General features: G+C 37.2%; 1 protein-coding gene across 1 annotated transcript in view; it reads left to right on the plus strand.

Annotated features, from left to right (window-relative positions):
- Positions 1–16,750, plus strand: part of DPH6 (diphthamine biosynthesis 6) — a 191,995-nt gene that overhangs the window by 85,944 nt on the left and 89,301 nt on the right. The window contains exon 4 of the mRNA XM_049898980.1: positions 13,067–13,140. Coding sequence (XP_049754937.1) covers positions 13,067–13,140 — 74 coding nt within the window. The remainder of the gene's footprint in view (positions 1–13,066; positions 13,141–16,750) is intronic.

The raw sequence follows: 16,750 nt of genomic DNA on the forward strand, positions 1-16,750 counted from the left end.
GACTTCTATGATAATCTGTCCCTCCCTACTAGTTTTCTATCTCTTTGTCTTTAGTTTTCTTTCAAGACTCTTCTTTCTCTGCTAACTTTTTACATGTTGCAGTTCCTCAGGGCTTCATTCTTCACCCTTTTCTTACAGTCTTCATCTCCTCATTGTTCGATTGCATCTCTTTTCAGGGCTTCGCTACCAGTGATATACACTTTTATATCACTCCCTTATACCTGTTTTTTGAGCTCCATACCTGATTGCCTACTGGACATCTCATTGAATGATCAAAAGTTACATAAGACTCAGTGATGCCCAGAATGGTACTCATCTTCCATCTCTGTATTTCTTACCAAATCAATGACATTGCTCTTCACCAAGCCAAATACTTGAGGGCATTCTGAGTTGCTCAGCTACATTCCACCAAAATCTGTTGCTCTTTCCTTCTAAACTTAACAGGAATCTGCCTTTTCCTTGTCATCATTATAAGCACTGCCTTAGTTTAGGCCTTCATCATTTCCATTTCTCAGTTAGATTTCTTTAGGATTTTCTTAACTAGTTTTGCTTCTAGTTTTTTCTGATCAATAATCCTATATAATCTTTCAAAAATATAAATCCAACTATGTCCTGATCATGCTTAGAAGTCTTTCAGTCAACCAACCTTCCTTTTTCCCCTTTTTTTTTCCTTCATTTACAGAATATAATCTAAGCTCTTGGCTGTGGCCTGAAAAGCATGGCATATGACTCTATTCATGTTGTGGCTTCTGTCCAGCTTTTATGTCTGATCTTCTGCTAATTGCACTCTTTCTACTAGCTTTACCCTTTCCACCAGCTTTGCCAGTTTTCTTTTTTCTCCTTTGCTTTTTCTGTAACTTACCCCACAACTCCTGATAGTCCTGCCCATTGAGAAAATAGGTTTGGTCCTTCAAGGTGGGTCTGGTCCTCTTAATGACTATTCAAGCTTTAGCCTCCCACCCCCACCGGACTCCAGAGGCTTTCCTTGCTCCTACAGTGGAATCAGTGAGAGGGGGAGAGAGAGCAGTACAGGATGAGGATAGAGAAATAATGGAAGGATCTGTCTTACTTTGAGTGAAATGTGATCATTGGAAGGTTTTGAGCAGATGGAACATTTAGCTAAGAGCATTGAGGAAGCACTGTGAGTTAGGGGCTGGGACAGTCAATAGCTCACTCAGGGTGGATAGTCAGGCCAATTAGAGTTAAGAGATTTTACCTCTCCCATTTATTACTGAGTGACCTTAGGCAAGTTACATAGCCATTCTTCACCTCAGTTTACTCATCTGTAAAGTGAGGATAATGAAAGCTTTCTTGAAATTGTTAGGACGATCAAATGAAATAATACATGTAACATGATAAGCGCAGTGCTTTCCAGTTGCACTGGTAAATTCAGGTTAAGCAAGTGAATGTTGAAACAGGATAAAGTTTCAGTAATAGCATTATTCATATCCAATGACGTTATTCTTCAAGGAATCGAGTTTTATCAAATGTGTATGATTTTACGTGTGTGTATATATAGACATTTTAATGTGATCCCATTGCAATTGGAATTTTATATGAATTATTTTTTCTGATAGTACTGATCTGAACCTAAATTTTAGATCATTATAAACCGGTTTATGTAAGCTGCATTTTAAAAGTTATTTTAAACGAACAAAAAGCAAATGTCCCTCAGTTTGGAAAATGAGTTCAGAAAGCAGCTCCTGAACAGATTAAACATTGCATATCAGATTGAGATCCTTAGAAACGAAGACTTTTTAAGTGCGACTTTGTTCTCCTAGCAGGGGTTGAACAATTTAATCTTTATTTTTTTGCTGAAGAGTTTTACGTAAGTTTTCAAAGTGTCACCTTATCTTTTTTAGCAAGAAGAGCATTCTTGGCAGACTCAAGGAAAAGAGCAACTGCAGCTCCCGACTCCTCTTAGCTTTATATGTAGGTTGCACTTGGTGTGAGAGGACTTCATACCATTGCAACTAAGATGGAGACTCAGAAGTAAAATAATACAGTGTTAGTTTTAAATGTCCTGGCAAATGATTATGATCTTCTGTGATGTCTTTGCCATTTAATTTTTAACCTTATCAACTTTTTCCCTGTTTAATTGAGAAAACAGCCCACAAAGTGTGATGATAATGCTACAGATTAGTGACCTCATACTCTGTCATGAGCTTGCTGTTTAATGGGCTGACTCCAGATGGTGATCATTTCTCATTATATATATATATTTTATGTTGATGATGCTAAGAAAAACAAAAGCTTTTTTAGAAGAAGTCAAACGAAATTTTTATTCAGATGACTGAATATATCACTTGGAAATTCTGCGTTCCTTTCAAAATGATATCGTATAGTTTTCATTTCTGTGGTTATTTTTACTGGTTTGGACTTGTGTGATTCTATCAAAGCGAAGAATTGAAAAGTTTAAGGAAAAAGCAGCTTGTGCTTTACTAGCCATATAAATTTTATGTTTGGTTATCTAAGCCCTGGAACATCATTGGCATTCACAAATGTTTCTTATTTAATAATGTCATGTTGCCAGAAGCCCAAATATTGCCACTCAGCTATAATGCAAGTGCGCTTCTTTAATGAATGGTTCATATTAAAAATGTTAGAATGCCTTTCAGATGAAAAACACTTTAAATTCAGCAGATCATTTTTTTCTCAACAGGCACAAACTCATTAACAGAATAATACTGGTAACTGAGGCATTTTTCAAAGAAAATAATATCCCCGATAAATGCATGCTGCACATCTTCTCATCTTTAGAATAAGTAGCCCTAATTTTCATTGTAAAAAAAGGGCAGCTTATTTTCAATTTATCTTGTTGGCTTTGTGTACCAACTTTTCAGTACCAAGACAAGCGAATATTGAGTGAATGGTGTCTAATTTGGGTCTGGATCTCTACCTTTCTAATCTTCTAAACTTTCAATTGTCACCATTACCAGGTAGCTGAATGCCCTCATCACTCCGATGTCTGTGTTGGGTGCCTTTTGGCTGTGGGGGGTATGATTGAGCCTTGCGTGTGAATTGGAATACGCCTTCCTGCTCTGGATACGTTTTGTAATAGAAGTCCATTCTATCTAATACGTGCACTGGTTTTAAGGGGAGTCATTAATAAGTCTTTAGGACTTATAAACTCTTATGGGCAGGTCTATGTACATTCTTCTTTTGGTGATTAGAACATATTAGGCCCTTACTGATTGTTTAAAATGAAGATTCAACCATACAGTCAGCTGCCAAATAGAGATCTACCATTAGGGATTGTGTAGATTTGTTAGCTGATATTATATATATATTTGGAAACCCTGGTGGTAGTGGTTAAGTGCTACGGCTGCTAACCAAGAAGTCGGCAGTTCAGATCCGCCAGGCACTCCTTGGAAACTGTATGGGACAGTTCTACTCTGTCCTTTAGGGTCTCTATGGGTTGGAATCGACTTGACGGTAGTGGGTTTGGGCTTTTTTTTTTTTTTTTTTTTTTTTTGGTTATATATACTTAGAGCCACATTTGTTTCTTTGAAGAAAAAAAATTAACAACAACGTTTGGTGGATTTTGTTCATAAATGCTATATTAAGGAGGAAATAGGAAGACACTAGTAGGAGCTGTTATTTATTATGCATCTATTTTCTTATAGTCAGCAAGGGCTAAACCCATTGCCGTCCGGTCGATTTCAACTCATAGCAACCCTATAGGACAGAGTAGAACTGCCCATACAGTTTCCAAGGAGCACTTGGTGGATTTGAACTGCCCACCTCTTGGTTAACAGCTGTAGCTTTTAACCACTATGCCGCCAGGGTTTCCAAGCAAGGGCTAGGGAGCATCATTTTGACTGTTTAGTGTTTGGAGTATAATTTAAAGAAAATAGTATTTCCTGATGTCATCTCCCAGGCAGTAATCCCTTCCTTTGTGGCCTATTATACTCAAAATAAGGAGCCCCTGTGGCATAAACAGTTAAGCCCTCGTCTGCTAACCAAAAGGTTGGCAGCTAACCAAAACCTACCCATTGGCCCGTGTGAGAAAGACCTGGTGATCTGCTTCTGTGAAGATTACAGCCAAAAAAAAACCTGTGGGGCAGTTCTACTGAGTCACATGGGGCTGCTGTGAGCCAGAATCAGCTCGACAGCACCTGTCGACAGCACACTGCACATAGACGTATGTCACATATTTTACGTATTTCTTTACATGGCCATCACCCTGCCCACCTCACCAGTAGATTTTAATGTCTTCATGTCAGCGACTGCTTTGTTTTCAAGTACGTGTTTTCTCCTTTCTAGTTTAGGATCTGTTCCACAGTAAAAAAGAAAAAAAAACAAACCAAACCAGATGCTGTTGAGTCAGTTCTGACTCACGATGAGCCCCGTGTGTTCCGGAGCAGAACTGCGCTTCCTGGTGTCTTCAGCAGCTGTGGCCTTTCGGATGAGGATTGCCAGGGCTCTCTTCTGAGGCACCCTTGGTGGATTCGAACTGCCGACCCTTCGGGTAGTAGCCGAACAATTAACTGTTTGCACCCTCCAGGGACTCTACCTTTTAAAATAACTGTTTAAGAAGTGCACAGATAATTTTGTCAGTTTACCAGCACATACGATAAGAGATGAATATATATGTATTTTTAATAACTTTCTTCCTGAATAGAAAGCAATACATGTATTTAAAAGTATACAGTCATAAATAAAAGAGCAAAATCAAATACTGCCGTTCAGAAATAAACGTTATTTCAATTTGTTCTATTTTTGGTTTTCTTTTAAAAAAATATCCATTTTAGCGTACACTCTATGGGCTTTTATTCCACTTAACTTTATATCATAAGTATTTCTTTATGTTAAATATCCCCTGAAAATATGGTTTTAATAGCTGCTTTGTTTTCTCCCTTCTGAAAGTACCACAGTTTATTCAAGCGTTCTTATATTGTTTAGTATTTTAGGACTTTCCAATTTGTGTGTGTATGTATTTACATAAAAAACTACATATGTATGTAAAATGTAAACATGGTAAATACCCTTATATAAAAACTTTTGTGCACATTTATGGTTATTTTTATAAACTAAAGTAATTACTAGAAGTGAAATATGAAATTGCTTTTCAAAATTGTTGCACTCGTCACAGCCTCGTCAGTATAATACAGTTTCCCATACCTTCATCAACTTTGGATGTTATCAAATTTAAGTAAATATACACACATACACACGCCATCGCGTCGGACTCAACTCATAGTGACCAAAGTACGACAGACCAAACACCGCTTAGTCCTGCACCATCCTCACAGTCATTGCTACAGTCGAGCCCATTGTTGCAACCGCTGTGTTAGTCCACCTCGTTAAGGGTTTCCTCTTTTTCACTGACCCTCTGCTTTACCAAGCGTGAATATCCTTCTCTAAGGATTCATCTGTCCTGATAACATGTCCAAGTAAACATTGTTGTTAGGTATCATTGAGTCCATTTCGACCTATAGTGACCTTATGTACGACAGAAAAAAACACCACCCTGTGTTCTGTACCATCCTCACAATTGTTCCTGTATTTGAGCAGCCACTGTGTCAGTCCATCTCATTGAGGGTCTCCCTCTTTTTCACTGACCTTCATTCACCACCCAGTGCTACTTTCCAGGATAAGTCATCACAGTTGGCAATGTGCCATGAATTCATTAAGATTTTGTCTTTCTCTCCTTTAAAATAAATGCTCATCACAACTAAGAGTTTCCAGCGTTTTCTTTCGAAGACTAAGGGCCGGACTTATGTATACATGTACAGCATGTGAATGCATGCACAGAGACACAGGTTTTCATAAATCACCTGTTTGCTACACAGTTACTTCCACCCTCAGTGGAGAAGCCTGGAAATTGCTGTGGCTTTTCTTCCACATTAGAAATTAAAAATGTATTTTGAGAGGCATGGCTGTGTATCTTATATGCAGCCCTTAGTTTCTTAAACAGTGTGTTGACATATTGGTTCTTCCTGAATAAATCCTTGGTATAACTCCTTTTTCCTACAGGTAAGTGTGGAAATAGTAATACTGATGAAGCTATGCCTGTACCAGTTTGTGACTATGTATGTATGTTTGCTTTTGCAAGGGCCTTCTCCGCTGTTATGATTGGCAGTGTAGTTCAGATAGCCGCCTAGACAAGCTTCCCAGGAATCTTGCAAGTTTGTCTTACATTGACAAAGACTGAGGGGGAAAAGTGATGTAAGCAACAAATGGACCTGTGATGTCTGCTTTTTAATCTGGTAGTAGCTGACTTTGTAAGAATCTCTTAGAGTCCCTTATTTATGAAACGAGGATGATAATGATAACCTACTTCAGAGCATTGTTGAAAGCAGTAACTAGTATAAATGTTTAATGACATTAGGCACTGCTGTTTCTAGTACCTCAATGATGCTGTTGCTGACTTTATTATTTCCTGGGTTGAACTTACATATTCATCATTGATAGTGATACTGGCCTAAGCCGAATGGTTTCCATTTGTGTCTGAGAGACCTTGTGGCTTAACAATTCGCCAGGCCATTAGGGTCCATTTTTTGTCTCTAAGTTCTGTCTTACTGACATTATTTTTAAAAATTTTCTTCCCCCTTCGGTCTTAACTAATTGTTTAGCTTTTGGTCACCTTGATGTTTGGAAGATTGGAAGATGTGTATTCAGCTTGTCAAATTCTCTGAATATTGTTGAATTTGATAATAGATATTCATTGATTAATTAATTGTATTTATTTCACTGGGTCTGAAGTTTATTGTTCGAAGAATTTGGCAATGATTTGTGCTGTTTCCCTTCAGATGTTTTTTGGTTTTGATTCCATCAAAAATGACTGTAACTTCCCTCTCAGCGGTCATCACCAACCTCGTAATTATAAAATCATGGTCTTGTTGAACTTTCTACAGTATGTGGTACCACGTATATAAGAAAGAGCACAAGTGTGCTTGGTGGACAGATATCAGTTTAAGGTTAATGATGCTACTTATCATCTATGTCAGCTTGAATGTGGTTAATCTTCTCTTCTCACGTATAAAATCAGTTCAGTAGTATCCTGGGTTGTTATGAGGATTAACTGAGATAAGATATATAAAGTACGTAGCACAAGTCTTGCCACATACTGAATACTCGATGATTTGTTACTTTAGGCTTCCCTTTATACCAAAATACTCTCTCTGTCTTTGTGCGAACACCATTACTATCTCCCGGTTGTGTCCCCTATCAGTATGAGCACTCTTTTCTAGTGTCTTCACTGAATTCTTCTCCCTCTTCTTACATGCTCATATATGCTGTCATCTTACACTCAGCCCTCTTCTCCTTTTATGTCCTGTCTCTTGAGGACCTTGTTTACTCCTGTGCTTCAAGTTCTATATGCTGATAACACCCACTTCTTTCTCTCTACTTTTTGGAGCTCTAAAGTTGTATTCAATGTACCTAAGAGCCTTATTGTCTTTGAATATCTAGTAAACATACTGAACACAACATATACTAAGCTAAATAAACTCCGTATTTTAAAATGTGTATTTCCATTTGCGGTTAATAGTCATGGAAACTAGAATCTTAGGTCCCACTGTTTACATATGCTTCCTGTCTCTGTTCAGTTGGCTCCACTATTCTGTTAATTTTGTCGCTAAATTATTACTCGAATTTGGTCTCCTATTCTTCAGTTCTTTCAGACTAGGCTCCTTCTCTTTCTGTACTCTCTAATCTGTCCTTCACATTGTCACCAGGTTTGTCTTGCTACATGTAAATATATTGTCATACTCGCATCTTAAAATCCTGCAGTGAACCAAGAGAAATAAAAACATATGTCTACAAAAAAGACATACAGGAAAGTTTATAGCAACTTTATTCACCGAAATCTCAAACTGGAAGTAACCCAAATATCTATCAACAGGTAAATGGATAAACAAAATATGGTAATCCATACAATGGATAAAAAGGAATACGGGAACGAACTCTGGATAAATGCACGTACAACATGGTGAGCGAAAGAAGATAGAAACAAAAAGATAGATACTGTATGATACCATTTATATAAACTTCTAGAAAATATAAAGTATAGTAACGGAAAGCAGATTGGAAGTTGCCTGATGCTGGACAAAGGGAGGATCGGGCTGCAGAGGATCTTCCGGGCGTGATGGAAACAATCTGTGTCTTGATAGTGGTGGCGGTTTTACTGGAATCTAAGTTGTCCAAACCCCTGAAATATACACTTGAAATGCATGAAGTTTTTTGCACATGGATTGTACCTCAATAAGACCCACTGCTGTTGAGTTGATTCCGACTCATAGCGACCCTATAGGACAGAGTAGAGCTGCCCCACAGAGTTTCCAAGGAGCACCTGATGGGTCCAAACTGCTGGCCTTTTGTTTAGCAGCCGTAGCACTTAACCACTACGCCACCAGGGTTTCCGTGCCTCAGTAGACTAGATTTAAAAAAAAAAAAAAAGAAAAAATCCTATAGGGAGGGGCTTTCCATTGCCTTTGGGATGCAAGCCACATTCCTCCGCAGTTTGGGCCCAGTTTGCTTTTCCAGTCTCTTAATGCTTCCACTCCTTGATGTGTGCTCTCAATTCCAGCTATTCCCTTAATATACTGAGCACTTAATTTTGTTGCCTTGGATTAATTTCTTCACCTGCTGAGTTGTTCCCCCACCCATCTTTCTTTCCTTTCTCAACAAAGCCAAATCAGGTATGTCCTCAAAGATTAGGACCTTCAGTCACCTACTCTGTGAAACATTCTCCAACTCTTTGGTTTGATGTCACTTTCCTTATTACTTAGTTTTAATGCCTGAACTTCTCAAGGGTAGGGCTAATATTATTTATGAAACTTGTATATAGTATAGGCATGTAGAGCATTTTGGTAGTCTGTTTTAATATTAAGTGTAAAAATTAAAGAATGATAACACAGCAACTAGCAGTGTCATTGGGAGAGGTTGGTTATGTGGCTGCTCATATTTGCTAATATTACGTTGGTGGGTACTGTGTTGTAGCTGTCCATGCTAAAGACTTCAGTTTGTGTACCAAGAAGTTATCAGTCTCTCTGGTATAGACTAATACAAACCAAACTCATTTAGGCTAATGTCTAAATCAGAATGCCAATTCATTAATTTATAAAGCAGACCACTTGTGTTAACTAGATAAAAATGCTTGTTTTGATGGATTTGCATAATCTTTCAGGGTTGGAAAATAAGGCAACCAAAACTATAGTCTGAAGGCTGCTTAGTGGGCATAAAATTAGAGCACAGGGAGTTGGTTAGATATTCAGTATATTTTGCAGCACACCCATCTTTATTTCAACTGTGGCATAATGTGATTTGTTTGCTTATGTCTTTATGCTGCCTCAGTGTGATATCTTTTATCTAGTAGCTGTTCTCTCTTGGTTTCTCAGCTGACCATTGCTGTAATTTTGCCACTATTGTTAATTTACTGACTTTTCTTCCCCCAAAATGATATGGGTCAGGGTCTGAAGTGTGAAGGGGCAGATGGACTATGTGATAGATCTTTATATTTTAAAGGTCTGTTTTTCTTTCTTCCAATGAGTATTTATGTTCAGAATGATTAAGCATTCAACAGAAGTCTTACCTATCTCTGATTATTCAGAACTTGCTATTTTGGAGAAGTTTGTGGTAACTAGAGTGAGAGTTGCCAAGGGTTAGTAGGCTACTATTGAGAAGAGATAATGGACCAGAGGTTATGGTTCAGGAATGAAGGGCTTTGTCTGTCAAAGTAATGAGGCCTTTATCCAGGAGGAGGAGGAGGAAGAGTAGCAGTAAATAGTAGTAACAGTAAAGTAGTGGTAATAATAAAAGTATGATAGTGAAAGGAGAAAATATTTATTGAGTTCTTAGGAAGTCCTGGACACTGTTATTTACTTGAGTTATTTTACTCAATCCTCACAGTAACCTTAAAACAAGAGTGATTATTATCACCACCCTACAGATGGGGAAGCAGGCCTGGAGGAATTCAATGACTTGTTCAAAATCAGGGATATAGTAGGTGGTAGGGCTGGATTGCTAACTGGCGGTTGTAGTCATGCTTGTTGAGCAAATAAAGCTAATGGTCAAGGTATAGGCCTAGTGCTGAAGGCCAGTCAGAGTGCAACTAGGTCTGTGATTCCGGAGCTGACGCTTTAACCTAACCCGGAGCTGACGCTTTAACCTAACCCGGAGCTGACGCTTTAACCTAACCCGGAGCTGACGCTTTAACCTAACCCGGAGCTGATGCTCTAGGTGGCATCACACAGAAAATACAACATGGAGGTAAAGAGAATTTCAGAGAATGCACGTAGACTAAAAAGAATTAAATAGTAATTATCTCAGGGTTATAAAGAATAGTGAGCATTAAAGAGAATCATAGCACATTAGCAATGTATTAAATGGATAATAAATGCGAATTATTATTTTAACAGTGATTAGACTTAGCTTAGAATGAAAAACATCAGTGGTTCTTTTCTTTGTTTTCATGATCTGTAGAGACATACACAGGTCACATACACACAGTACTTCATATTTTCTTGTGTGAGAGCTTCAGATAAGCAATTACATGGGATAGGAATATAACTAAAATTTTGATCTTCTGACAAGTCTTTTGACTATTCTGTGGTCTCTTCCCTATTGGCATTTAAAGACTAACACTATGCCTTGACTTTTTCTAACGAGTACAGTGACTTTTATGAAAAGAAAATGGGTAGGAAGGTTAGAAAAAGGTTACAACCAAAATGTTCTCACAAAGTTGCTGAAATAAGAAAGTAAAGGAAATAGCTCTTTTCCTGGAATCTTATCTGATAGAATCATTTTATTTTTGGGAGGTTTGATCAGATTTTAGAGGGAAAATTTTAAATTGACTTTATCTCCAAAGACATGAGTGATTCTTGTGCATTTTTGCTTATTTATTATGGCATCCTTTTAGGACACATGGGGTTATTTCAGTTTTACTTGAAGCATTGCTTTTGTTTGATGTGAAACACTATTGTTTCCTTTTGTAGGCATGATGAAAGTGATGAGAGGTTTCCAAGTTTGGAAAGACCAGTGTATTAATAACGAAGTCATTTCTCTAAAGCAGTTTCTTCTGTACCTCCACATGCTCAGATGGATTTTCTTTTATTCCTGTTTGAGAAATTTCTATTCAGTTTCTTATTAGTAATGACCCCCCAATCACTTTCTTCATATCTGCTTCCGAGATAACAGTCCCCTTGTTTATACCTGTATTCTGTGTTACCCTGCCCTAGGTGTATTGTCTTACACTTCTTTACATTAAATCTCATCTTAGACCTCTCCTTCCAAATCCCCAAGTTGTCCATATCCATCCATGTACTTGATTGATCTTCTTTTCCTTTAATCCATCCTGGCTTTGTGTCATCCACAAACTCAGCCAAACCTGAATTTACATTCTCTACCAGGTCATTGGAAACCCTGGTGGTGTAGTGGTTAAGTGCTACGGCTGCTAACCAAAAGGTCAGCAGTTCGAATCCACCAGGTGCTCCTTGGAAACTCTATGGGGCAGTTCTACTCTGTCCTATAGGGTCACTATGAGTTGGAATCTACTTGACAGCAGTGGGTTTGGTTTTTTTTCTTTTTACCAGGTCATTAGTAGGTATGCTGGATAGAAAAGTCCTCGTCCCTATGGGACTCTGCTGCGTATACTGCTGGATGTTCTTACTAGTAACTGTTGATAATAACGTATGCCTTCTTTCCTACTGTAGAATTCTGTATCCACTGTGCTATATTGTTTTCTAGGCAATGCTTCTACCATCTCTTTTTCATCTTTTAATAAATTTCAGATAAAAATCATCATATTGTTTAATTGAAAAAAAAAAGTTATTCGTTGTTATTGTTGTTAGGTGCCGTTAGGTTGGGTCTGACTCAGAGACCCCACGTACAGCAAGGAGGTGTCCTGCACCGTCCTCACAATTGTTGCTGTGTTTGAGCACATTGTTGCAGCCACTGATTTAATCTATCTCATTGAGGGTGTTCCTCTTTTCCGCTCACCCTTGACTTTGCCAAGCATGATGTCCTTCTCCAGAGATTTGTCTCTCCAGATAACATGTCCAAAATTTTTGAGATGAGGTCTTGCCATCCTTGCTTCTAAGAAGTATTCTGGCTGCACTTCTTCCAAGACAGATTTGTTTGTTCTTCTGGCAGTCCATGGTATATTCAATATTCTTCATCAACACCATAATTTAAAGGCATCAATTCTTCAGTCTTCCTTATTCATTGTCCAGCTTTCCTATGCATACGAGGCAATTGAAAATACCATGGCTTGGGTCAGGTGTACCTTAGTCCTCAAAGTGACACCTTGGCATTTTAACACTTTTTAAAAAGGTCTTTTTGTAGTAGATTGGCCCAGTGCAATGCTGCCCTTTCATTTCTTGACTGCTGCTTCCATGGGTGTTTATTGTAGATCTAAGTAAAATGAAATCTTTGACAACTTCAATCTTTTCTCTGTTTATCATGACATTGCTTATTGGTCTAGTTGTGAGGATTTTTGCTTTCTTTATGTTGAGATGTAATCCATACTGAAGGCTCTAGTCTTTGATCTTCATCAATAAGTACTTCAAGTCCTCTTCACTCTGAGCAAGCAAGGTTGTGTCATCTGCATAATGCAGGTTGTTAATGAGTCTTCCTCTGGTCCTTATGCTGCATTCTTCTTCATATAGTCCAGCTTCTTGGATTATTTGCTCAGCATACAGATTGAATAAGTATGGTGAAAGGATACAGCCCTGACGCACACCTTTTCTGATTTTAAACCATGCAGTATCCCCTTGTTCTGTTTGAATGACTAATGTAAGCTGAAAAAATATTGTTCTTAAATAGAAATTTCACAGAAAATTTCTATCAGACATCAGTAAGTTTGTTAGTGCTTTCTCTGTGGAAAATGACCTCTATTTCTTTGAGCTTTTAAGTAAAAAGATTAATGAATAATTATTTTCCTCATAGCTAGGAGAATGACTTAACACACGCTTTTTTTCTTGAATACTCATTGTATTTTAAGTAAATTACTCTGCTTCAAGAAGACTTCCTAAATGAGACACAGTTCATTTATAGTTTTCAAAGCATGATGCAATACTGTATGTTTATTTTTTTAAGTTGTGTATTTTTTCTTTATTTTCAGGAAAAAGAAGAAGTAGAGGGAATATCAGTAGGTGCTATACTTTCTGACTATCAACGTGTTCGAGTAGAAAATGTGTAAGAGAACACTAATTTGTTCTGTATCTTGAACATATATGTATTTTAAGAACATGCGCAAAGGAAAATGAGTAATTTTATCCAAACAATAAGTAAATGTGATATTCTGCATGCCCAATGGAACCAAATTTATGTATTTGCCAAAGTAACAAAAGCCTCACATTTACTTTTTTCCCGCCCTTAGATTATACGTGAGAGTTCCTTAACTTAATATAACCAAAAAACCCGTTGCCATCGCCTCGATTCCAACTCATGGTGACCGTACAGGACAGAGTAGAACTGCCCCATAGGGTTTCCAAGGAGTGACCGGCAGATTTGAACTGCCGACCTTTTGGTTAGCAGCTGAGCTCTTCTTAACCACTGTACCACCAGGGCTGCTAACTTACTGTAAGGAAAAAATATATTTATAATAAAAAATTGAGATAAAATTTGAAAACTAAAAAATATCTTAAGTATTTTCTTATTTGATTTTATATACCTTATTAATCTCTTTTAATTCATCATCATTTGTACTACAGATAAGGAAAGTACTAATATTTTAAAGGAAATAAAAAAGGCTTATTGAAGGAATGAATCTGTTTGGTTCATAGAATTCAGATGTTGGCCAAAAATATTCATTAGTTTGAAATACTTCTATAGATAGCCATTCAACTTTCAAGGAATTTTTAAATTGTTGTTCCACCATCTTCCCTCCGTGGGATGTAACACTAATAAAAAAATTAATCTGTATCTACAAATACCAAAATGGTAAATTCTGTTGACGCATTCTGAAATCATAAGAACAAATGATAATAGTGATTGTTTAATGTTGACTTAGAAAAACACCACCTGAATTAATTTATTTTTCATTTTTAGCTTATCATTGGGACAAATAAAATACATTCATTAGAGATTTTCCACATAATTATATTAGCAAAAAAAAAAAAAAAAACTGTGGCCTCCAAAATTAATCTTGAGCACAACTTGACTTGGAAATAAGTTATATTTTCCATTCAGAAGATAAATGGAATTGAGGTGAGGGTCGTATTTATGTAGTAGTTTCATATTATTAGCAAAGAAGTGTTATATTGACTGTGTCATTAAAAACGTGTATTAATGAACTTGAAAATATGTTTTATGTTATTTGTATTTATTTTCTGATACATTCCAGAATGGACTTAAGGCAGTTAAAATATAAACCAAAAAAACCAAACCCGTTGCTGTTGAGTTGATTCCGACTCATAGCGATCCTATAGGACAGAGTAGAACTGCGCCATAGAGTTTCCAAGGAGTGCCTGGCAGATTTGAACTGCTGACCCTTTGGTTAGCAGCCGTAGCACTTAACCGCTGCGCCACCAGGGTTTCCAGTTAAAATATACAGAACATTAAAACCAATTGAAGGGAAGGCAGATTAAATTACAGTCAAGTGAAGGGAAGCATAATGGTTTCACAGTTAGGGGTATATCAGAATCTCTGGAGAATGGAAGTTGGAAGTGGGGCAGGAGATCAAGCATGTGTGTTTTGTAAAACCTCTGCTTCCCTTGTGCTGCTTCCATTTGAGCACAACTTATCTACACTTGGGATGGCCTCCATGCCCCTTAAGCTATACATTAGACATAATATTATTCTCATCAAGTTTGGAATGCCAATGAATTTTAGGTTGTATTCTCTGAAAATTATTTAGTTTACAGATCTATATTTTGGAATAAATTCAAACCCATGTGGTTTAATAGATAGCCAAAATGAAGATAGGACTGACATCTGTGAAAGTTAAAAAAAAACAAATGGGTATGTGCTCCTGATTAGGAGGTTGTCTTATGTCTGCATGAAGGAGGCCCACGGCAAAGCCATGTGTGTAGGCAAGGGTTTCCTCAAAACTCAGTCTAAGGGTTGAGATACCCAAGTTCTATACCATAGACCATATCTGCAATAATACTATCCTTGAAATTTTTAAAAAGACATGTTACTGGGAGTCAGTTAGTCTCCAAACTCAGTTTTGAATTAGCCTACCCCAATTTGTGATTTGTGTATCATCATTATATTTTCAAAATATGAAGAGTTTAATAGACATCACAAGATCAAATGCAGCACTGCTTTACAGAGGAAATGTTTTTGAGCTATGGTATGAGGAATTTAAATAGGTAAAAATTTTTGACTAGAGTTTAAATTAATTAGTCAAAAGATTATGATGATTAGTGTATCTCAAAGCAAGAACTAAGGATTTTGCAGTAGGCGCAAGCAGGAATAAAGTTTTATTTTTTCAATTAAAAAATTTTAGTAGCTAACAAAAGGGTAGCAAGGCTAGTGTAATTAGTAGGCATTAAACAGTAGCGAGAGGACAGCAAGAATTGTAATGTACATGTCACATGGGTAGTTTAAGTTTTATTGTGTTTGTATTCATAAACTGTCTCAGCATTGCTTTAGGTGATCTGGAATGTGCATAGAAAAATTATATAAAACAATCTCTGTAGTGAGGAAGGGTTTAGCTTCTTTGGAAGTCCGTGTATATGTACAGTAAAAACAAATAGTGATATCTTTAAGACCGTGTGTGCGTAAAGGCCACCACTTCTCTGTCAGTTGGTCATGCTCTAGTATCTTTTGTGTTGCTCTGATGCTAGAAGCTATACCACCAGTATTTCAGATACCAGCAGGGTCACCCATGGTGGACAGGTTTCAGTGGAGCTTTTAGACTAAGACAGACTAGGAAAAAGGACCTGATGATCTAGCTCCAAAAAAAAAAAATCACCCAGTGAGAACCTTTTAGATAGCAATGGAAGATTATCTGATATAGTGCTGGAAGAAGAGCCCCTCAGGTTGGAAGGCAAGTGCTGCCTCCTCTCAAAGTAGACGTGGGTGGAATTATATTTCAGAAACTTCATTTGTTGATGTGGCATGGCTCAAAATGAGAAGAAACAGCCGCAGACATCCATTAGTAATCGGAAGTGGAAGGAACGTATGAAGTATGAAGCAAGGAAAATTGGAAGTTATTAAAAATGAAATGAAAGATCAATATCCTAGGCATTAGTGAGCTGAAATGGGCTGGCATTGGACATTTTGAATCAGACAATCATATAATTTAATGTGCCAGGGCTGACAAATTGCTGCGTCGTATTCTTGGCGCAAAAAAAAAAAAAATTCAAGATCTATCCTGAGGTACAGCGCTGTCAATGATAAGATAATATCTATATGCCTACAAGGAAAACCAGTTAACACAACTATTATTCAAATTTATGCACAAACCACTTATGCCAAAAATGAAGAAATAGAAGAATTTTACCAACTTATGTAGTTTGAAATTGATCATAAATGCAATCAAGATGCATTGATAATTGCTGACGATTGGAATGTAAAAGTTGAAAACAAAGAAGATTCAGTAGTTGGAAAACATGGCTTTGGTAATAGAAATGATGCCAGAGATTGCATGATAGAATTCTGGAAGACCAACAACTTATTCATTGAAAATATTTTTTTTGCCAACATAAATGGCAACTATACACATGGACTTTACTAGATGGAATACACAGGAATCAAATCGACTACATTTGTGGAAAGCGACCACAGAGAAGTTCAATATCATCAGTCAGAACAAGGCCAGGGGCTGACTGCAGAACACACCATCAATTGCTAATAT

Source organism: Elephas maximus, chromosome 10 (assembly GCF_024166365.1).
Source record: "Elephas maximus indicus isolate mEleMax1 chromosome 10, mEleMax1 primary haplotype, whole genome shotgun sequence".
Classification (NCBI taxonomy): domain Eukaryota; kingdom Metazoa; phylum Chordata; class Mammalia; order Proboscidea; family Elephantidae; genus Elephas; species Elephas maximus.